Source organism: Branchiostoma belcheri, unplaced genomic scaffold, assembly GCF_001625305.1.
Source record: "Branchiostoma belcheri isolate BF01 breed outbred unplaced genomic scaffold, Haploidv18h27 scaffold48, whole genome shotgun sequence".
NCBI classification, from domain to species: domain Eukaryota; kingdom Metazoa; phylum Chordata; class Leptocardii; order Amphioxiformes; family Branchiostomatidae; genus Branchiostoma; species Branchiostoma belcheri.
In genome coordinates, this window is record NW_017804109.1 from 491,461 (window position 1) to 515,041 (window position 23,581).

Consider the following 23,581-nt stretch of genomic DNA (forward strand, 5'->3'; position numbering starts at 1 on the left):
GCGGGAGGCTGCCGGTTGCCTTTCACCGTCTTCGCCAGAACGGAGCCTAAATTTGGGACAGTCAAACCCACCGTGAAGCGTGAGGCACAATTAAATGTCATTACTGCAGCGGCGACATCAGTCTTAAAGAAACGTCGCTCGACTTGAAGTCGTCTTGTCGTCCATCATTCGGAAGGGAAGTCCATGTTCAAGTGTATGTCGTAGATTACCAGCTTGGCACTGTGCAGAATTCTGCGTCATTTCGCAAGAACTTGTGCCCCACCACCCTTCCCCCGTTTCCCTCAAGTCATCCGTCATTCCCTGACCCCAAGGATGCGGTCAAAACTATTTTAGAAACGCTGAAATTCCGAAACGGAATTAAAGTGGCCGTCGCGTTTCATCATTACAGTGTAATAAGGCCAGCAACAAGTGGAATACGAAGTGCAATCAGTTCCGAAGATTCCGAACCAATGCTGAGTAGCTCAGGACTTCTGTACAGCTACAGCTACAGGGACTATATGTCGGTCAATGTTAGCATGCGGCGGCTGCCTCACTCACACTGGTGATAAAAAACGATAGGAACATGGACATGGATCTACTGGGACACACGTGATCGATCGGTGGAATCAACAATCGAAATAATTGATAACTGTCTTCATTGTGTGATATCCGCGCGCGAACAAACAGCCCTGAGGCACTTAAGGGTTTTTATATTGGACAGAAGAAAAGGGACAGTCTCATACCTGCAGAAGGGACAGTCTCAAAAACTGGATAGATAAAAAATGTTTTGACTACTTTTTGCCAAATTCCTGTGAAGATCACCCACGATGTTAGCCACATATACTATTTTGGTGACACCTGCTTTAGTAGTAACGTCCGTAGGGACATCGGTAGTGACAGGGCATTGAGTACAAGTTTGTATTCGTTTGCAAAAGGTGCACGAAGTTTTGAAGTTATCCCTAGTAGAAAGACTGGTAATGTCGTCACAGTATCGTCCATTGATTTCTTTATCCCACAATACATTACTGCACAAAGGGGTGGAATTAGCTGCGACAGATAGCCACCTGCAGATAATGTGGAGCGGCGTGGCTGAGGCTTAGGTACCCGCATATCGCGGGGTTCTCTCGGTCTCGGGAGACCATGGTAGCACATACATGTGGTAGATTGTCGCAGATGGGAGAGGACGAGGGTCTGGACTAATCTCCAACCAGATCTTTGGTGGCTGCAAGACAGTATCGAATTGGCAACGCGGTATCATACTGGCAAGACAGTATCAGTTTGGCATGACAGTATCAGTTTGGCATGACAGTATCAAATTGGCAAGACAGTATCAAATTGGCAAGACAGTATCAAGTTGGCAAGACGGTATCATTGGAAGGCCAGTATCCAATACGCCAGTCAAAAAACAAACGATACCAGTACAAAATAGGAAACCCGATAAAAACCCGCCAAAAAGACGCCAAAAATAAACATTTGCTTCGAGAGAGTAGGTCTGGAGTGGCTGTCGCATGCCGCTAGGTCGATGACCTGTGTACGACAATAGTTTGCATGCATGGGAGTCCTCCGTGCTTTCCTTCTAATCCACTCAGAGGTCAGCCCCTCTTTATTACGCCCTGACTGTTGGTGGCAATGGACAGTCTGCCAAACAACCTGTTGATATTCACTGAGGCCGGGGAAGCCTGCCAAATCAACTTTATCAGTCGTTTTTAGTCAGACTGGATGTTGTTTTTGTTAACGTTTTATCTAGATAAAGAGCAAACCCTTTTTGTATTTATATTATGCATATATATATATATATATTGCTAATTGTATGAATATTCATGTAGTCGTTTGTCACCACCAATTTTGTAATATAGATATAATATAGCAACATGCACGAACGTCTGTCGATGCTTTTGCCATATTGATTGCCAGTGTGACAATGCTGTCATTTGTTATGTTCCACAAGCCTGTTGATCTGAACCACATACAGAACAACATTATCAGATTAGGCCCGAATTCTGCCGGTGTGTCTCGCATTAGACAAATGTTCGTTCTTGTATTGATCCGAATACAAAACCACAAAATGATCACATCTTCCACGACCTCACCTCGTGATCGATTCACCTGCCACTTCAGTTCGTTAATAATTTAGCGCCTGAACCTCTCAGATAACCGTATATGTAGGACGGGTGATCAACCCAGTACAGGTTTGCTTCGACCCATGTCTAACTTTTGTTTCGTTTTGGGCTTCCAAAAAATTGTCTTAACTGATTTATCAAACAATAGTTCTTGTCTATAAACCTGCCTTTCTGCACAAGTTCTCTGGAGTCCCTGACGAAAGCTAGTGGATGCTACCTGAAACGTCTGACCGTTTTCGAAATCATATCCAGTTGCTTGAGTAACAGTTTGTTTCGTATCTTATTACCTGGATGTACGGGCTTTGCTCAGTCGTGTGCAACATGCATATGAATTGTACTCACCTTTACAAATGCACATCTCATGTGTATCTGTTCATCTTTTTAGTACTCTCAGATCAAATCTGTACCAGCCTGAGCATGTTTCAAAGGAGATGCTTTTGAACCGACGCATGATAGGCTTTCACTCGACTAATGTTGCAAGTTGAAACCCCACCTCCTAAGCCGGAGCACACGATTGCAAAGAGCAGGTCATAAATTCTATAAACGCGGCGATGTAACGATGCTGTATTGACGTCATTGGGGCTTCAAATGGCAGCTTAGACAGGTTTCTCTACTAAGCCTAGTCCTTTGTATATCGGCTTCCTATGACATTTCACTTCTAAAGACTCACCTCTTGCTGTGCAGACCCAGTAGTCTCTTTATGCAGTATTTTGTGATACAACACAACAGCATGGAACAAAAACCGTTACCAGGATTTCATTTTAACTCTTTGACCGGATTCCCGCTAGCGCTGCCTCTACATATCGGCTTATTCGTGCTAGTGGAGCGTGACTTCCAAGATGTCGGCTTTGAAACGCACTTTCCAGAGTTGTTTCTTTTTCTCCTGCCGTAATCCCCTTCCGTCCGTTCACATTTTCAATACACCCGAATATTGAATCGTGTTCAACATACATTGATGTCTACTGGCAATGCCGACTTACCATACTCTTTCCTAGTGGCTGTCAACACATTGATGTCAGTACAAGTTACCAGTTGCCAGTACAAGACTAGTCATGTCTTGTCTTAGCTATATCAGTACCTACAGGCTACAGTTTAGTCATGTCTGAAGTTGCCGGATGAGGATGGAAGTTTTGGTTGTGTTATGTGATGAGGAATATGGACAAAATGCATTGCTTTCAGTACAAACCTATAGTTGCCAGTACAAGCCTTAGTGTAGTCATGTCTTGTCTTACTTAGCAATATACCTACAGTCTTCAGTCTCGCCATGGTCGATGTGGATGAAGATGGAAGTTTTGGTAGTGTTATGTGATGAGGAATATGGACAAAATGCATTGAATTCAGCACAAACCTAGTTGCCAGTACAAGTCTAGTCATGTCTAGTCTTGTCTTACCTAGCAATACCTACAGGCTACAGTCTAGCCATGTTTGACGTGGATGAAGATGGACATTTGGTAATTTTGTAGTGTTATGTGATGACGAATAGACAAAAAGACAGACACGTTGACAACAGTGATACCTATTCAACATACATTGATGTCAAAATCTAGTTGCCAGTACAAGTCTAGTCATGTCTTGTCTTGTGTAACGTCTTACGTATATCTAGCCATACCAACAGGCTAGTCTAGTCATGTTCGATTTGGATGAATTGAAGATGGGCGTTTTGGTATGTAGTTTTGTGTAATGAAGAATAGACAAAAAGATAGCCACATCACTAGTACTCATTGACCACTTCTTCGCCGCACCCAAGGCTGTCAGTCCGCTGAATATGCAGATCCATCTCACATTATCGTGCCGTGTTGTGGTGCACGAGTCGGTATGCAAGGGAATACATTAGCATCAAATCCCACTGAGAACCTCCTGCTTGTATCTTCAAAGGACCCCCGCATACCAATGCACCACTAATGACAAGGCGTCCTTGTACGGAGGTTATGCCTCCAACGAAGTAAAGCGACATCAGACTTCCTTTCATGTTGCTCCACCCCGTGGTTTCCTTTGATCACGGCCAAATTTGTTTTGGCAATTTGTTCTCTGTGATGAATACAATACTGCTCTCAAAGAGGGAGATCTCATGATCGACCAACATCAACAGGATAGCTCGCCATTGCCGCTTAATCACGACAAGCACCTCTAGGCCCACATCTCCATTTCAAATGCGTACCTACCCGTTCGTCATTCTGCCGCGCACAGCTTCAAGTTGTCTGGAACGTACCACCAGAGCCGCTATCTAGCATTACGATAATATCCCAAAATTTATGCGGTATTGAGAGTTTTTCCATTAGGACTCATACTGCCGAGTCATGGGCCTTTACCAGGTGACTATCTATATTTAGTGCTGAATGGCTTTCCTAAGGTTACCTGTAGGTTAACATCTCCCGCATTGATTCCTGCGGGATTCGATCTGGCGGTGTATCGATGGAGGTCGCCGCCAAGTGCTCAGCAGCAGGGAGAGTGTTTGAGGTTGGGGCGGGGGTTGGGTCACCGGGGATGGAGTCTTCCATCGCTGACGTGCGGGCGACGACAAGATTACTTAAAGTGGTGCCAAGGCGTCTGATCGCAACATTTCCGAAATCCACTTCAGAGACACTTTTGGGGCTTGCTGCGCTGCTAATGGCCTTTATGACATTGAACGTACTATATAGTCTGCCTGCATACCATCGATATGCATTGTTGTAAACTTAAGGTTGGCGTCAGTACATAGGAATTCAATGGCTGGATGCATAAAGTGGCGTGTGATGCCATCACTCCTGTCTACCTGTTCAGTCACTACGACCTTACACCGAAGGTCATGACAGCCAAGTTCAAAATTCATTCGATCGAACACAGTCGATTTGTCACCGGCATGGAGAAGCTGAAGGTCAAATTCTCAAATCAGATTCGTGGTCGTTTCAGTCAAGGAAATATATATGGTGATCGTTTGTTTTATACAGTGCCTGCTTATGTCATGTGCTGGAAAGTAGCAGCTACTGCAATATCTCCATGACTCCAACAATATAATTATATGTTTCATGGTGTGGTTAAGTACAATATTTCACAATACTTACGTCAAGTGCAGGAAACTAGCCGCTACTGCAACTTCCATGGCTCTAAGAAAATATATATGTTTAATGGTGTTTGCAGTTACATGTAAGTACAGTTTTTTACAGTGCGATTTTTCTTTATGTCATTTTCTAAACATAACCACTATCAATAAATCAATGGTTTATTGTTCAAAACAGGAGACTGGTCTGACATCCCTAGGCTAAATTATGCCTTGTGATACAGTACGCCGCTTGATGAAACAGTTGTTAAATTCTTAAATTGATGAATTTTAGTAACCACCTTTCTATACATATTTGAAAAAATAACGAATGCGAATAATTTTCTTAACCACCTTTATACATTTGAATAACGAATGATGAAGCCTGACATGTCCAAGGCAAACACAAATTATCCATCTACCCATGGCCAAATCCGTCGTCCTTTCCGTATCGGATTATGTGTAATGGAATTTGTACGAATATACAAAAGGTTAGGCTGCCTGTGATCCCGCAGAGAGGACGTTTGTTCTGGAGTCGGGGTTATTTGTAGTTCCCTCGGCACGGAAATGAGAAAATTAATCACCTTACGTTTCCCTGCCTCGGGGTGGAGTTAACCAGACGATGTATCCTCAGTCAAAATGAAAGGAAAGCTAAGCCTGTCACGTTGCAGAGACAAACGTAATGCATCAAATACAGCCTCCCGCTGATAGTCAGCTTCCCTCAAATGGAATCAAGTTCAATTTCCCAGAAATCAGGATTGAAACGGCGATAAATCTGATCGTGGCTGGTGCCAGACATGAGATTTGGGACGGTAAAACTGAATCATGGTGTTCTGTGACGAGAATGTATGTTGCTCAACATGATTTGACCCCACTTTTTTTTCCCTATCAATGGCCTTTGATATAATTCCTCGGGTAATGTTCTTAATGTAGATACATTTCTCTCTCTCTCTCTTTCTCTCTCTCTCTCTCTCTCTCTTTTTCTCTCTCTCCTCTCTCTCTCTCTCTCTCCATCTTTCTCCCCCGGATAATCGTTAAAATGTCATATCTAATCCAGCCCTAAAACTGCAGAATCTGGAATAAATAGTTTCTCCTGGAGCTATGAACTTATGACACACTGAATTGCATGGATGTGAATATCACACTTAAAATGCAGCCCCAACGTACTTACACATGCACTGTACGCTGCCATAGTCTAATTACACAACACAACCGGAATGACATAAAATATAATGGGTACGCATAAATATCTAGTTAGTTCATTTACCAAATTACTTTGTAGGCTTACGTACTTCCAATACCAATCAACTTCCTAAATGCAGGAAATGGCTCGGATCAATGCAGAAATAAAATCAGTACTGATGATTATTTATGATGATGATGATGATGTCCTGATTACTCCTGATGGTTAGTTTTACTTCTCATCCTGTTGTAAAAATAATCTGAACATCGACATTTTATTGCTCCAATATCGATTTCAGCAATATCTACGACGAAAATGTCAGCTTTATTGATATCTGTCACGATGCCTGCGATATTCTTAAAGAAACGATCCCTTCCATTGATATTCTTTGCGCATATCATACCAGCCGATTTGTGATATGGTACAAGGTTATACATTTACGTCAACTTTATATCTATCTTAGTGATTTGAAGATGATGAGGTCATGGCAAAGGTCGTCCAGTATTCCTTCAGTCACTGACACTATATGCTGTCATGAATCCAGTCACGGTTTTGTTGGTATCTCGTTGAGACCTTGGTGTGGTCTCTCCCACTGGGACTCCCGCTAACGGTTTGTCGTCCGTGTCGCCCAGTCCACCATGTAAAGCCATTGTCACACATTCACGAATATGGCCTCCAGAACACTAGCGGACACCCCCCCCCCCAACATGGTTGGGAGTCGGTCGGAACAAGATAGGCTACTGTTCGACAGTACATCAGCCGAATGTTTCAAAATGCTTAAAACATTCGGGCGTGGACTAGAGATAGGGAGGTGGTTGGCAGGTCACGGTTCGGGTGCAGGTAGTAGAAATTAACTTAGATTCGACCTCTGTATAGAAAGGTAGGCGTAGCCTAAATCTGGTCAAAACTGCTCCAGAACTTGTTCAGGGAAAGGTTCTGAATGTGTGACAGGGACTCAAAATGGCCCTGTGCTCAGAACATCCGCGCACTCCGGATGTATCTCAGCATTCACGGCAGGTTGTACAAAAGTGTTTGAGCTCCCATTGGCGCGCGGAGGTACTGGACATCCGACCATACATCATCGAGATGTCCCGATCTTTCCTCCGTCATCCCATCACTCAGTGCCACACTTTATCCCACGTTGCCAGGCAACGCTTGTAGCAGGCCTCCTGAAACCAATATCATCACAAAGTACTATTACGGAATTGAGCGGAGATAGGCGCGCACAAGTATTGATAGCTCCCCTGTCGGTGGCAATCTGAGGCGGCCGTTCGCGTTTCCTGGCGTATCTTTTCTGCACAGCCGTGATCGTCTTGACTCGTAATTCCGTTATGTGTTCGGCGATATACTCTCCAAGCAGAGGTTGTGAAGGAATGATCGTTACCTTTTTATATATGGCCGTTTTTTGGTCGCTACCCCCGTCGGTGGCTGGCGACCTTCTCTGGCTAATGGATACTGCCTGGCCAATTTGATACTGTCGTTTTGCCACCGAAAGGGCTCTGCTTAGAGATTAGGCGATATAACATGCCTACGCGTTAGGGTCTATCGGAACTGATGAACACTGTAAGTAATAAAACGGCAGTCTTCACTTTGTAGGGTCTATTGACACGTATATTGAAGATTAGTCAACATCCTATCCTCATGCATCTTTCACACGTTCGCCGATCTTTGGTGGGTACGGGACTTCCTTAGTAAGTCTGAAACTACTCAGAAGACAGCAGTTACTGTAGGTGAGAAACGACGGCAGAACTACCGAGGTCTATCTGCCTATGTATAGCGGTAATGTTCGGACCAGATCAGAAGGTTTGGGATAGGGTAAGAACTGTCGGTAGATTTAGTGAGATTGCCGCCAGAGCTAGAGGAACTGCTTGAAGGTTATGAGTGATGGGACGACCCAGGGCCCTCTATAATAGTCCATTGAAACGAACGATTGCATGTGCGCAACGCCGCTACGTCATTGGGTCGAAAACTATATGTTTGATGAGTGTGTCCTCCTCCTCGTAGAACAAACGATAAGTTTCAATCGTATTATTTTCTTCACCTTTTCATCATTACCTTCCATAGCAAAAAGTACGGTACCATATAGTCAGAGGCAGAAGAAGCTAACTAAGTTACATTAATATTCTGTACATTATCATATGTGATGATGGCTGGTACTTCGTGCCCGATGATTCTAGGAAGGTTGCCCTGTGCAGGTCCTCATGTGGCTGTGCAGCCCAATCCTTGACCTGCAAGTCCTATAGCAAGATGGGCATATGAAACTCTGTGCTGGTGGTGACTGGGTAGCTGCAGCTATATCATATAACATGCATGTAACTTAGTATGTAACGTAGTAAACTTTCATTCCTTCCTACATATTAATGCCTTGTTTCCCCCTGTAGCGCCCGGAGAGACCTATCCGCTGGTCCGGTGTGCGGAACGCTCAGTCCGCCGGCCCGCCCTGTCCGCAGCCCCCCGCACCGGCCATCGCCGCCTACCGACAGGTGGGGACAGCGCCTGATGAGGACTGCCTCTTCCTCAATATCTACGCCCCAAAGGTAACGTATGTTGATGTTATGTTCATGCTTACTTATTTAGAGTTAAAACTTTACATCCAACACAAAAAGTTCTCTCACCTAGAGCTTTCGACCAGTCACTCTGGTCTTCCTCAGTAGACTGACCCAGTGAGGCTTGTCACGTGGCTTCTTTGAAGTGTAACGTCAACACTGGGTCAAAGGTATCTGGTAGACGATGTTGGTCCCCTTCGCGGTTCAGTGAAGGGTGATGGGCCCTGATGTATACTTACTTACTTACTTACTGACTTACGTACTTACTTACTCCTTCAGATCAGGGCAATTCAGCCTAAACCAGGGCAAAATGAGATCCTTAACGCTGACTGGTCAATATCGTAAACTGCGTTACCCTGTGTTCGGCAACCTCCTCTACTTTGCTTCAGAAACTACTTTACCTAACATTATCCATCTAATCCAGCTCCCTCACTTCACCTCAGCTGACCCTAACTTACACCCATTTTACTTTCCACCCTCACACAGCGCCGCAGGGCTCTATTAATTCTTCCCATTAGCACAGCCTCATGGCCTGCTGTATAATGTATCGCTGCTTCTAAGCGGGCGCGATGTAGACGGATGTTGGTGTTAGGAAACTCGGCCCTATTCGTGCTGCGTGCCTCCACACTGTCACTGGTGTGTTTTTTCTTTGTTTTTCACACATTAAGGAAGACGGTACAACACAAAGTGGTAACTCACTCAAGTAGCTAAGACTTCTTTTAACGTTACCACTTAAACATAATGAGAGGATAAATTAACAAAAATGAATCCAATATAGAGGAAATTAGATGAAATTAGAGGAAACAGCTGACAATAGACATATGTAACACAACGTAGTAAAGAACAAAGATGTTGGAAGCAAATGACCAATTTCTCACTCAATGACGAACGCAATGAAAAGGTGGGACACAATGCAAAATATACTTGAGTTTTAGACACATTTGTTTGCGGTAATGAAGTGTATGAAATGGCAACGGATGAAAATAAATTATAAGGGACTGCATGCCCGTAGCCAGGATTTTGCCCCGGAAAATTTTGAAAAATGAACCTTCTAAAATGGCATTTCGTGCATTTTTGAGAGGATTTCCAAGAAAAAACAGATAAATTTTTATTCAATGACAAAGGGAGCAGTTTTTCTACGATTCCAGTCCATCTTTTCAATAAAAATCTTGGACCTTTACATAAAATGTGGACCAAAAAGTGGACCTTTACATAAAATGTGGACCAAAAAGTGGACCTTTACATAAAAAGTGGACCAAAAAGTGGACCTTTGAGCCTTGTGAGGGGGTTCTTCCGAACCCCCCCTGGCTACGGGCAGTCACTGCCACGGAGCACCCGCATGTTTCATGATCAAGCAACTGCGTGTTTTATGCTGAGGCAAACAGAGGTGCCGGGAATTCAAATCTCTGCGTTGACGTAAGCATGACGTGTTGGTGTAATTGCATCCTTCCAGATGAATTGTCGGACAGACCTTAAGATGCGACACCGCTAATTGAAGTCTGGGTTTACTTCGTTCAATCTTGACTAATGTGTACTTTACACACGAACGCCGCTACAAATGCACGTTCTGCAATTCAACAGCCGCCGTCGCTAGAAGGTAGAGGTCGTTTGGTTTCCCAGAAAGAATGCTATATGTTATGTTAAGTTAAAGTAGAAGACTTACAAGTAACAAATCGTGGTATAGCTCTTAGATGAAGTTCTTTGATCCCAAATCAGGAGAAAACTACATCGAGAACAAAAATTACAACGGCAACGTTTCAAAACGGATTATCTTCTAACATGGCATTAATGTTCTCCGATTCAACAACCGTTGGTAGAGGTCGTTTGGTTTCTCGGAATACATGCAATATGTAGCCGATTTAAAAGCAACAAACCCTGACATTCTATTAAGCTCTTACATGTAGTACTTTGATCCCGAATTAGGAGTAAACTAAATCGAGATCAAATTTTACAACGGCAACGTTTCAAAACGGATCATCTTACATGGCAGTAATGGTCTCAGATACCGCGACTCCTGCTCCATATTCTACACCAAGCGCAAAAATAATCAATTAATGGAGGACATTGGATTCTAATTGACCTACATTGTCTAAACATGAAGGATGAGTCAACTCGTGAGTGACGCGTCGTCTTCGCGTGAGGGACAGAGATGGACCTGTGGCTATAAATAGACACGCGTGTGTCGGAGCGTGCAGCTGCTTCTGGGCCATAGATCAAGCCGGCATTAAGCTGAATATGCTAACTTAAGTAAGTCGGTAAAACTTTGCATACAGCTTACCTGATTTTCGCCGCAGGTGGTTCCGTGATGCTGACCTAATCCCCCTCTTCCTACTTACTTGCACCTGCTGCCTTGTATTTACTTCCGTGGTGTTCTGTATCTGTATCAGTATAGCCGGTATAACCGCCCTTAACTTCGTCGTAACATACCAGCTTCTGTATCTGTATAGCCGGTATAACTGCCCTTCGGCGTAACACACCAGCTTCTGTATCTGTATAGCCGGTATAACCGCCCTTCGGCGTAACACACCAGCTTCTGTATCTGTATAGCCGGTATAACCGCCCTTCGGCGTAACACAACAGCTTCGCAGGTACCCGGCGCGGCGGCAGCTAGATATATAACACCGAGCGACTTGTTACACTCAGACTTTGCACATTTAACGGTGTTATCTCCCGTGACGCACTGTTGCTGCTGACAGTAAATGACTACATGACAAACGTAGCTTCCTTGAATGATAAATATTTGCTCTTCATCAGTTACGTGCGTCATCACACACCCACCTCCGCCCACCACCGGTGCACCACACCATGTTCCTACCGCTTACCTACAATGTCAAAGACAAAGGGGGATCCTGCAATTATTTACGAGTTCGCCGCTCCGTTTAAAGATTGAATTGGCTCACTGCACAGATCCGGTGTCCTTGTAGCAAGAAAATTACGGTAATGCTCGTCTGTACCCGTGATCAAACACGGTCTTACCGCTAGAGGATCGCCCGCTCGCATTTCGCTCTTCGCGGATTGATGATTCCGTTAGTCTAATGGCTGCTCCGGAAATACGCTTCTCCTGTGCAGCTAGCCCAGGTGTTCCGCCTCGGTGCTTTTGTTTTATATCGCGCGTGTTCCTTTTAACATAGATACAGACTCATCACGGGGAAGCGGAGCTCTCTATTTATGTGGGGTCAGCGCTGGATTACCTGTCGCCATTCGCGCGTGCAGGCTGTATTTATATTTATCGCCGATACGGACGTAGAATGGCGCTGGAGCCGATCTAATATCGGTCTCATCATCTCTCTAGCTGCCGGATATGTCCTATATCGTTTCTGCAGAACTTCTTATTGTCTGAGGGGATTTGCCAACGGAAAGACCCTATTCGTATAGCTTAGTGTGACACTGGTGACGAAAACACCCAAGATATCTCCGTCTGTCGTGTCACAAAACATTATGTTGGACGCTCTGTAACTCAGGTTCGGCAGAATTTCTTTGTATGTGCTTCTGTGATGAAAGGTTGGGATACATGGAGAAGCGGGCTTGAAGTGAGCTCGAGTGAGTGAGTGATTGAGGGCGTGAGTGTTTGCGTGTAAGGGAATCGTGAGCGCAGTTAGGTGTGCGGAATGGTGATAGAACGGCTGACTCCCATCACACCCACACACACATTGCGGCACAAAAATAGCAAAAGGTGTATCCTGTGTCATTTTTCTTCGTTCATCCACGGAGAGAAATGTGGCAACATTTTGATGTTATATGGTAGCAACGCTACTTTCATTGAGTTGCTACATGTAAACCGGAGTAGTTTAGTTGCTATATCGTTACCTCAGGCATCCTGTATTTTAGATTTAAATCGACATGGAATATGCGGGATGAATGTATGTATGTACGCAGGCACGGAAGAAAAATGTGGCAAACATTTAATGTTATGGTAGCAAGGACTACTTTCACCAATGCTATGTAGGTTTACCAATGCTATATTAGTACCCCAGGCATCCTGTACTTTGGACTCAAATCGGCATGCATGCATGCAGGTACAAAATGTACTAGCCAAGAGTAATGGGCCCACACGACGACGGTAAAATATAGTGAAACTCGTAACACGATATGACTTCCTGCGAGGGGAATTAGGACCGAAGCCTCCTTCATTTCCCCACGCGCGTCTTTCCCTCCTGTCCCACTTTATCCGCAGTTCCAGTCATCAGGGTTATCTGCCGGCGCCACATGTTGCAGCGTCTGGAGAATAAATGTACTCCGGCTTTTCTCCTGCATTCAAATGTGGCTCAGAGATCTCATCAGGGGTTTCTCCAGATCTCGTCGCCTCTGCATCTTTCCTCTTACAAAGAAGATGTGTCCGAACAATAATGGTCACTTCTTGGGTCTGAAAACTTGTAATCTGTACCAAAGTCCTGGAGTGAAGTTACTCTCCAAGAAAAGGCTGAAATGGGAAGTCTTTTCTCCTGCATCCAAAAGTGGCCTTAGATGTTTCTATAGATCTCGTCGCCTCTGCATCTTTCCTCTTACAAAGAGGATGTGTCCGTGTGATGTTCTGAAAACCAAAGACCTGAAGTGAATCTACTCTCCAAGTAAAGGCTTTTCTCCTGCATCCAAATGCGGCTCTAGATCCCGTCGCCTCTTACAAAGAATATGTGTCCGTGTGATGTGTTTAACACCACTGGTCACTTGTTGGCACTGGAAAGTTTTGATAGGTACCAAAGTTCTCCAAGCAAAGATTGAAGGGGAAAATCGTTACCTTACTCAGTGTCTTGGTGTATTGGTGCCAAACCTTAGCCGGTAGGTTTGGGATTGTTCGGTGCCGGATGGTCCGGATCCAGTCTGCAGTGCCGGAATGCCTTAGGTCAGGATGCCGTATGGGGTATTGTAAGCGGTAGTGCTGGGATGGTTTGATTCCGGTTGGTTTTAAACGGCTCTTCCGAAATGTACATGGCTTTATTTCCTGATTGTACATTTTGGTACACAATCCAGTAGTGCCCGGCCGGATGGTTTCGTAGTATCGGAATGCCTCAGTTCCGGAGGCTGACAGTGCTAGGGTGGATTGTTGCCAAACTCCGTCTAGGACAGGAACGAGTGATGAAAGTGGCGTGTCACACCGAGATGATCCTTGCCACCCTCAACCTTTTTGCTTTCCACTCTACTCTGGAAACCGCACGATAATGTATCGGTCCATTACAAGTTACAGCAGTCATCTATTCATCAAACCACTCCGGTAACACATATATAGCACAGTTCGCTACTCGGGGATTCATTTCCACAATCTCCGACAGTTTCCTCTGACGGAAACTTTTTACTTCATCCCATCTAGTCTGTACATATGTAACCTGTTGGAGTCCTGAGTACAGACAGACTACAAATGCAAGTAGGTTACAGTACATGGTAGAGTCAATTTAAGTAGCCACCTAACCACAGCCGTAGGTTTTGAATCGATTTGACGTTTTTTTTAGCTGAACAACGTCCCACAGAGGTCTGCATAGGTCGTAAACTACGGCTGGTTCTTTGAGCAAAGCAGTGGGTTTTCATGGCTTTTGTACTTGTCGCACTATCAATGCTTACAATTACAAAATTGTAACTATAACTAGTCCTACAAACAATCAATTACTTTTCTGCATTTATAACACATCGACAAGCTAAGGTAGATATTTTTTTTCAGTATGAGGAACAATTTTCATCACCAGTTGTCATATTGACCGTGTCTGTTGACTTTTTCACGACATTGTATTTATCCAAACGCATTGAAGGATAATGATTGATGACATTCTACTCTGCATGCGTTCATTTTTCAGCGCCACCGCCACGTATGCCCTTTCCTCTCCTGTTCTTGTTGTATTTCAGGCTGACTGAACTGTCCCACCTCATTACGTAGAACAGGATCCATGCATATTTCAGCGCCCCCTCCACCCTCCCAATAACGCCCAACCGAGCCAGGTAATTGGCAATACGGCGCGCCACCCGACCCGTGTCCGAGGTCTCCTAAATTTTGCATGTTTCATTTCACACGATGAGTTATTACCTCCGTACTTTAAGAAATAAAGAGGCTTTCCAATTTAAAATGACTCGTTCATTATCTCCTTCGCTTGTTGTTTTGAAATTCATTTCGCTTTGGTATATTGGTGAGAAGGTTAGTAATCTGCCCAAGACTATGTACGAGGTCTCCTACATTTTGCATGTTTCGTTTCACACGATAAGTTATTACCTCCGCGCTTTAAGAAGTAAAGAGGCTTGCCAATTTGCTGTATTAAAGATGACTCGTTTATTATCTCCTTCGCTTGTTGTTTTGAAATTCCAGGTGGTGTAATATATATTGGTGAAAATGTTAATCCTCTGCCCAAGACTATGTACGAGGTCTCCTACATTTTGCATGTTTCGTTTCACGCGATAAGTTACTATCCCCGTGCTTTCAAATTTGCTGTATCAAAAAAGACTCTTTCGTCGCCTTCGCTCGTTGTTTTTAAATTCCAGGTGGTGTAATATATTAGTAAGAAGGCTCATCATCTGCTCAATACTCTTTACGAGTCAGAGGCGAAACCATTGAGAATCCGTTGAGATTAATTTGAAAGAGCTCTCGACGGTATTTTTGTGCTCTCCCGTCGATGATCTGAACATCTTTAGTCACTCAGGCTGTCGGTGCTGCAGCCTCTCGATAGTCTGAGAATGAATAGCTGAATAAATTAGAAACGAATCACACGTAGATAAGTATAGAACTAGGTCACACCTGAAATTGCTGATACGTTTGCAAGCCCGTGGGATTTGCTTTAAGACGGGTTGTTAATACCACTTTTTGATTGTTTGTCCCAAATATTCTGATATACGTAATTCATTATATGCAACTTCTATACCAGAATTTCTCGCCATGAATTCATCTAGCAAATTCAGATACTTGTTGACTTTTGACAATCCATACATTGTGAATATAGGACTGTATTTTAAAGAATGTCTAAACGTAAGAAATTCTTTTAATGATTGTATAAGCGCCTTTTCATCCCATATCACCTAGTATTGTACTACGTAGACTGATTTGTTAGATTTGTTCTCTCATTTCTGCCATACTTTGTACCTTGTACATTGTTGCGTAACAAAAGTCATATATTCTAAGGAGGGTTTGTCACGATGCAAAGGTGGCTCCGTAAATGCTAGAGTTCCTTTTCTTCGCTTCGAAACGGTAACGCGGATCGATAGACGATCTTACAGAGGCAAAACTTCAAATTAGGTCAAAAGTGAAGCTACTCCAACTTCCTGGTTCCTCAGGGGAATAGTTTTAAGACGACCTGTTATGGCTAGGATATTGGGATATCGATGCATGGATTTGTTTCATTTCGAGTCAGTGGATACAGAAATTGCGCAGTAATTCAATACCTACGAGAGGCGCGTCAGGCTGCGCCATTTGTTGACGTTATAGGCCATTAAATATTGAAGAGAACTCTGCCATTTGTCAGACCACTGCTTGAAATTATTGAGCAGATCCTCTTACAATTAGTAGTCGAGGAACAACCCCAATATTAATCATGTCCATATAGTGTGTACTTTTAAATGGGCTTTTTGCATCAAAAATTGAAATAATCTTCATAATTGTAATTTAAGTATTCAACATATTTGAATGTGTAATCTTGTCACATTTCTGACAGTTCTTATGGTTGGCTCTAAAACAGCCAACACCAGGCACCGCCAAAAACTACCAAAGTGTAAACAGTCATGGCTGACAACTGTGTTTGAACATCGAGTTCAAACACACCGGTAAGGCGTCATATTTTGGCACTTATTTGCAATGGAGTAGGGTTGCTTCAACTTACTTTGTAAAGAAAAGACTACAGAATTTACACCTTTTGCATTATTTATGTAATGTAACACATTGCAGCTTTAAAGCATTTCTCTACAATGTGATTCGACGTGATTGTTTGTGATACAACTGATGAAAACAAACTGTTCTCAGATCTGTTTCCCGGGCGCAAGGACATTTCAGTGCCGTTACATGTACTTCATAACGCCATATGTAGGTCACCTGCCTGTACGAGCAGCCGCCATATTGATTCGAACTTTTCACGGTCGCGGTCGGTCCTCACCTGACCTGACATTGAGTACAGTACACTAAGCCCTAATCCCGTGAAGGACTATCTGATAGAGTGCACGCCCCCCCCCCCTTATTATCAATTATACACGCTGATTGTCTGCCCGCCTCATTTATCAACCCTCATATCTGCAGCTGACGCTATCCATCACCGCCGGGTCGCCGTGACGTCACGTGTATCACTGCTGATTACACATGACGTCATGACGTCATGCCGGCGGGATTATTCTCTACTCCCCGTGTGATATGATAGGATATCGTGATCACGATGACGTAACTACGTACCCGAGAGCACACAGCAAATCTAGTGGAGTGCGCCACACACGTCTTTTAATGCACAGTCTTCAAGCAAGCAAGGCCAGAGAACCTTTGAGAGAATACTGCATATCTAGTGTATGTAGTATTAGTCCAGTTTCTCGACTGCTAATTTCAGGTCGGCCTACAAGCAAGGCCAGAGAACCTTTAATGATGAACAACAGACAAAAGTAGGTTTTGCATTAAAGTAATGTTGGTGCTTAACAGTTATAATTACCATGTGGCATACCTAAATAAGACGTGCTTTCCATCAAGAGTCAGCACACATTGTCATTGGAGAGGATAATTCTTATTAGAATAGATTAGCATTTTCTGTGAAGCTCCTCGTGTGTTCGTTCCTCTTTGCTCCTGTTGACCCGCCGGCCTTTCCCTTCTCAGTATTCATTTCCCATCGACGCCATTGTCTATAATGGACCGGTTCTGCCTGCTCCATAACTGTAAAATACTGGGATGAACACGCGGGGTTACAATGGGTTATGTAGGATGAGTTGCAAGTGGAGAGAATAGCGATTGGCAGTCGACCATCTCTGAACGGGAGAAGACTTTTATAGGGGACACAACCGGCTGAAGACCTGTTACTTCTGCCGCGCACCTCATAAACTAACTGAAATGAACGTCATAAACTGGACACTGGCGTTACAATAAAGGTATTTCATTCCTTTGATATGTGTTTTACAGCTACATGATCTTGTATATCGATTTTTGCACGAAGTATTAAGTTTTACTGACCTGTTGTAACAAATTGAAATAGGATGATTCCAAAGCACATCTTGCTGGCTGCCAAGCATGCATGGCTATGACATGCTATGTGCGGCCATAAATTATCTATCTGTTGTATATGGGCGACAGAGCTTGTCACATGAATAATGAATGAATGAATGAATGAATGAATGACCTTTATTGTACGTTTGTGCTCTAACAAGTTAAGTACAAGTCATGAATAAACAGGGAAAAGAGTACAGCAATGACACTTACATACTATTCATACTAATGTGATCTACTATTTACAGGTTCAACTTCTCGCTTCTTGACGCAGTTAAAGATGTACGAACATATTGAGCTAATGATACATGGTTTGTCAAGTTTCATAAAGAATTCGAATTTTTCTACTCTGTCTTAAGCTTGATAATAATAAAACACATGTTCTTTTTAGATGTCCATCGGCAGTCGATGATGACGTCAGTGGCGTCTCATGTGGGACCGCCGCTCAAATGCAGAGGCACAAATGCGGCTGGCGGTAGACTGGCCATGCGATGCTGGTGCAATAAAATAACAATAGTTATGCATTATAGCTCTTTCATATGCTTTTCCTGTTCATCTTATTCCTCCATTGTTGCAATTCCGATGGATAAAACATATCTTGTGCATCATTATGTCCCTATGGCGGAGCTTAGATGTAATAAAGCCGTGCGCGACAATCTCGTCTGTGGGCGACAATGCCATTTGTAGCCAGACTAAGCCCACTACAGTCCATGTCCCTGGGCAGGTATAGTGATATTGGCACGACTGAATGTAATTTGTGATAGATTATTGTATTACCCATTTTCGTCATGCCGGCAAATTAATGTCTGGGATCGGGCCGGGCAGCGTCCCAGTCGGTATTAAAAGCTTTTCACTATAACAAAGAGCAATATATCGACTCGGTGTGATTTTCCTCTATTGAATAATGATCAGGTTCTGCATTATTGCAACCGGCGGATGGCCAGTCGTATTTGGCATGGGGAGGTAGAGGAGGTGGCCGGTGCTTCTTTCAATTGGAGACGTTTGCGCGAAAAGTGCACGCAATTCCGTGTTGAAATCGTCCTGTAATAGTAGAATTAGCTCGCACAGAGTTACGTATCCCTCTCAGTCACCATGCAATGTTTCATTATAATGTGTCTCGAGTCACATGATGTACAAAGCACGTAAATGCCTAACCTGCTTGTATAAGGTCATTCAGTTTGGATCCCGTTAGAAACATGGTTGACGTCAGGCAATGAATTGTTGCCCCTCTTGCTTGACTATATGTGCCAATGCAACCGTCATTCTATGTACATAATGTACATCAAACGTTTCAGTGTGCAACCATGATAAACACAAATGAACCTAATATACAAAAAGGGTTCTACAGGTATGATATCATGTCCAGCAATCAGTACAAGGATGGTTCTTAGCCTTTGCATAAAAACACTTCTTCCACATTTCTGTCTCTCACTTAAAACATGTCACCCACGCCCTGGGGGGTTCACAAGAAACACTATTACGCCCAACTTACCGGAATCGATCTCATCGATTCTCTCATCAGGAAGCCGGAAGCTTCCTGCGGAGAGACAGAAATGGGTTAACACCTCGACAGGCTGATAGTTTCTTTGATTACGAACCGATCCGACAGGTTGCTTCTGTAGCCATCTGCTTCTATAAACTTAGAGAAGTTGTTGTTCTAGTTCATGTAATATTGCAGTATTGGGAAGGTATCGCAATGCTGATCTTGTGGTTTGTGCTATCATAAATTTACCCTGTAATATGGGTTAACACCTCGACAGGCTAATAGTTTCTGTGATTACGAACCGATCCGACTGATGGACAGGTTTTGGCTGTAACCATCTGCTTCCATGCCCTACAGAATTTCTTGTTGTATTTCATGTCTTAACCGGTGCAATAGCTCAATCGGTAGAGTGCTCGCTTTGTAACCGGGAGGTCCCACGGTGAGTTCTAACCCCGGCCGGGTCATACCAAAGACTTTAAAAATGGTACACACTTCTTTCTCTGCTTAGCACTCAGCACATATGAGAAAGAGTGTGGGAAGGTCAAACACACAGCACTACCAGCGGACTAGCCCCCTGCTGTGTGTCGCCCAAGGGCTACGAAATGGAGATGGGCACCACCCTACGCTCGGGGAAGAGCACGGGAGACCTTCCTTCTTCCTTCATTTCATGTCTAGTTAAACCTTTATTGTTACCGCTGACATATATTCTGTACATAGGATGACGTTATCCATACATGTATTTGGCTTTGTTAGATCTTTAGTTGCAGAAGACCATAACAAAGTCACAGTACTTTTTTGTTGCGTCAATAAAGAATATGTAGTGTTGCAGTATTAAGGTACTGATCTTGCGCCTTGTGCTATCATAAATTTACTTTTATTACTATAACTTAATATTTTTGACATCAAAGACTTGAATTTAAACGAATTGATATTGCTCTGTAATCAGACTGATTTATCTAAGGTGATTACAAGTCAATCTATAATATCAAGTCGGTCAGCAAATGCGTCCGCAGATAGATCCTAGATCAGCAATGCCGGGGGGCGTCACATAAATAATGCCTTCAGTCTGCCCGCTCGGTCTTGTGATGTATCCCCAACAATTTCAGTGCGTTCAGGATTTAAATGTACATTGATTGAAGGTCTTCCAGAGGTAACCACGACGCACGGTGGACCCGCCACTGACCCCACTCATGCCTGTCCGGCAGACGGGGCCTGCTGATGTACGGTTATAGTGCCAGAGAACAATTTCTCCCAATTTCTCTCGGTTTACCATCCCCATAAACAGCTCGGGAAAAAGTCGTGGTTTGGGACGCTGCCAGGCAGCCGACGGCCCGCGGCTTACCGACCAACTTTGGAATCGATATGAGAACGACACCATTGGGGAGAGCGAGGCACCCCGTAGTTGACCTGTTTTACACGGACTGCCGTGTTATCCATCAGCCAAGTCCGGGCCGGGCTTAGCTGAAAGTGGAGCCGACACCCTATAGGAGGTACTGCGCCTAGAATGTCACGTTTTTCCGGCTTAGGCCACAGCTTGAAATCGTCTCCAGACTCCAAATCTAATGCGAGCGGGTGAAAAAAAGACGGACTGAATAAAACAAGGTTCCCACATTTTCAAATTTTGGCTCAGTCATTGTACAAATGTTTTTGATTCAGTACAAACATCACATACACACAACCAGCACCACATATTACACAGCATTAAAGTGGAAAACAAAATAAATCAGAGACCTTTCTTTTGTCCTCTCTCCATAGTTATCTGTCATTCACGTTCCTCATGACAACAGGTATCTTTGCTCATTTTCGATATGTTGACCACTGTCAAAGGGCAAACAAAGTTGTTAATTTTTTTCAAAATCAGGCAAAATTTAATGCGTGCGCTGATGTCATCCATAAAAAATACTTGCTGTGGCCTTAGTGTCGGTCCAGACAGCCCAGGAAGTAATCTAAGGATGGATTTTGGCTGCTGCCCACGCCACGTCTATGTGGCCACCTGCAAACCCACGCAATGCTCTGCTTATCGACACCTGTTCTTTGGGAACATCCTGGGTTGTCCCAACGCCCACCAGTCTTTAATAAGCCCCGCTTGACCCAAGCGGAAGGAATCATCTCGCCCAAGGCCGGAGTGATATCCCCTAATCTCCAAGGAAGCTGGAACGACGTTCATTGATTGGGTTGCTTTCCCGAGTTAAGAATGTTGCCGCGTCCAAATTGCGAAACCGAATCCCCGCCATTCATCAAAGATCCTTGTCGTACACGGTGGCGTGCTTACAAGTCAGCTTAAGGAGTGATTTCATAAACATAGGTATTGATAAGTGCATGCGTCAGACCTATCTATTTTCCATTAGAATGTGTACACGTGCTATAGCTTTGATACACGTACATTGGTGAGTAGGTATACCCATTGAACCTGGCTAACCAACCAATCATATAGACTAATGAAGCTCTGATGGTTTGTATCTCAGTCTCATTTGTTGTACCGCTTGCCGTTGGCATACCCAAATTGCTTTCGATACTGTGTCGCACACGTCCCTAGTCACCGTTGTTCGATCATGATGACGTGCTCAGGTACTGGGCGTTCGTCCATTTTTTTTTTATATTCGAACATATCAGGACCATGGTGCACTCTCACGCAGAGGCAACGCAGGGCAATACTCATTTTACCTGAGTTAAGTGAGGAAAGTCGTGTACAGTGCCTTTCCCAAGGTCACAAGATCGGTGGCATGACAGGGTTCGAACCCGCGACCTCCTGGTTCCGAGTCGGACACTCTACCGTTGCGCCACACGACCCCAGTTGCTCATGATCAGGTATTTGTCGTTCGTTTATTATTGAAAGATGCTCACACCTTACCACTCTCACGCCAGGGCGTCTTTCTGATCCCTCGATGAATCCCACACGGCGGCGTTCACGTTTCAGGCCCGTGTTCTCAGATCCTGCGGATTCATCACTGTCCACTCTTGCCCCGCCTGGAACTGCTTCGATCCCGGAAATTCCATTCCGCACGTCCGGAATGACAATTATCTTTTATTTGTGTGTAACACCCGAAGTACAACTACTGGCGTCATGTGTCACGGGTCACGTGTCCTGAGGGATGGGTCATTTACGTCTGATAAAGGCAGACGAAAATTGTGTGGAACGCAGTTTAGCTACATACTTTATAACGTGTGCTTTTGTCGATAGATCGTTCTTTCTAAAAGGCCTACAATACTAACTACAGTCTTAAAAATAGATTATAGAAGTCTTCTCAAGATAGAATAGAATTTGCGGACTCTTTGTAGCCTTTTATGATCAACAAATGCAGTTTTGCAGATATTTGATTTTCCCAGCTATCGTATTTTATCCAATAGTAATACATTTTGTTGCTTTGGTACCACCTCCGGCCGCTTAAGCCATTGCGTGAACTAAAATGCAGATAGCCCGTCTAATGAATTGTACTTCCGAATAATTACGTGCACTTGAAGTACATAAGCATCCCTCAGGGCGGGAACTATAGTCAAGCGCTCATACATTTTGTGACATTCTGCTATGCCAAACATTGAAGCACCTGTCACTCACTATGTGGCAAGTACAAAAGGCATTTGCACTTGCTATTAGAAATGAAGACCTTAGTCACAATACATCCCATTTGGGAATTTGGAGGTCCTACTCCTAAACCGTTCACGGACCAAATACAACATCCAAATTCCCAAATTGCATGTTGCCATCTGCGTGACCAACTCCTATTGACATTAGGCACTCACTATGTGGCAAAGACAAAAGTAAGGCATTTGCACTTGCTATTAGAAATCATTTGGGAATTTGGAGGTTCTATTCCTAAACTGTTAACGGACCAAATAGAAAATCCAAATTCCTATTGAGTAAGTAAATTACATGTTTCCATCTGCATGACGAACTCTGTAGCGACATTTGGCACTCCACCAGAAGTAAGATGATCCTTAAGATCGTCCTACTTCAAAGTCGTGGCGCCGCATAAATAACGAGCGCTAACTTCGTTAGGCGATGTGCCGTTATACCGCTATCAGGGGAAATGCAATTACAGACGATATCGGCCACCGGGAAGCGCACGCGTGATGCTGCGGGAAATCCTTTTCATTTGGGGAAACGGAGTGGCGTG

At 43.9% G+C, this 23,581-nt stretch overlaps 1 protein-coding gene across 1 annotated transcript in view; it reads left to right on the forward strand.

Annotated features, from left to right (window-relative positions):
• LOC109479312 (fatty acyl-CoA hydrolase precursor, medium chain-like) overlaps nt 1-23,581 on the forward strand; it is a 63,941-nt gene that overhangs the window by 1,283 nt on the left and 39,077 nt on the right. The window contains exon 2 of the mRNA XM_019781268.1: nt 8,680-8,835. Within this exon, the coding sequence (XP_019636827.1) occupies nt 8,680-8,835 (156 nt within the window). The remainder of the gene's footprint in view (nt 1-8,679; nt 8,836-23,581) is intronic.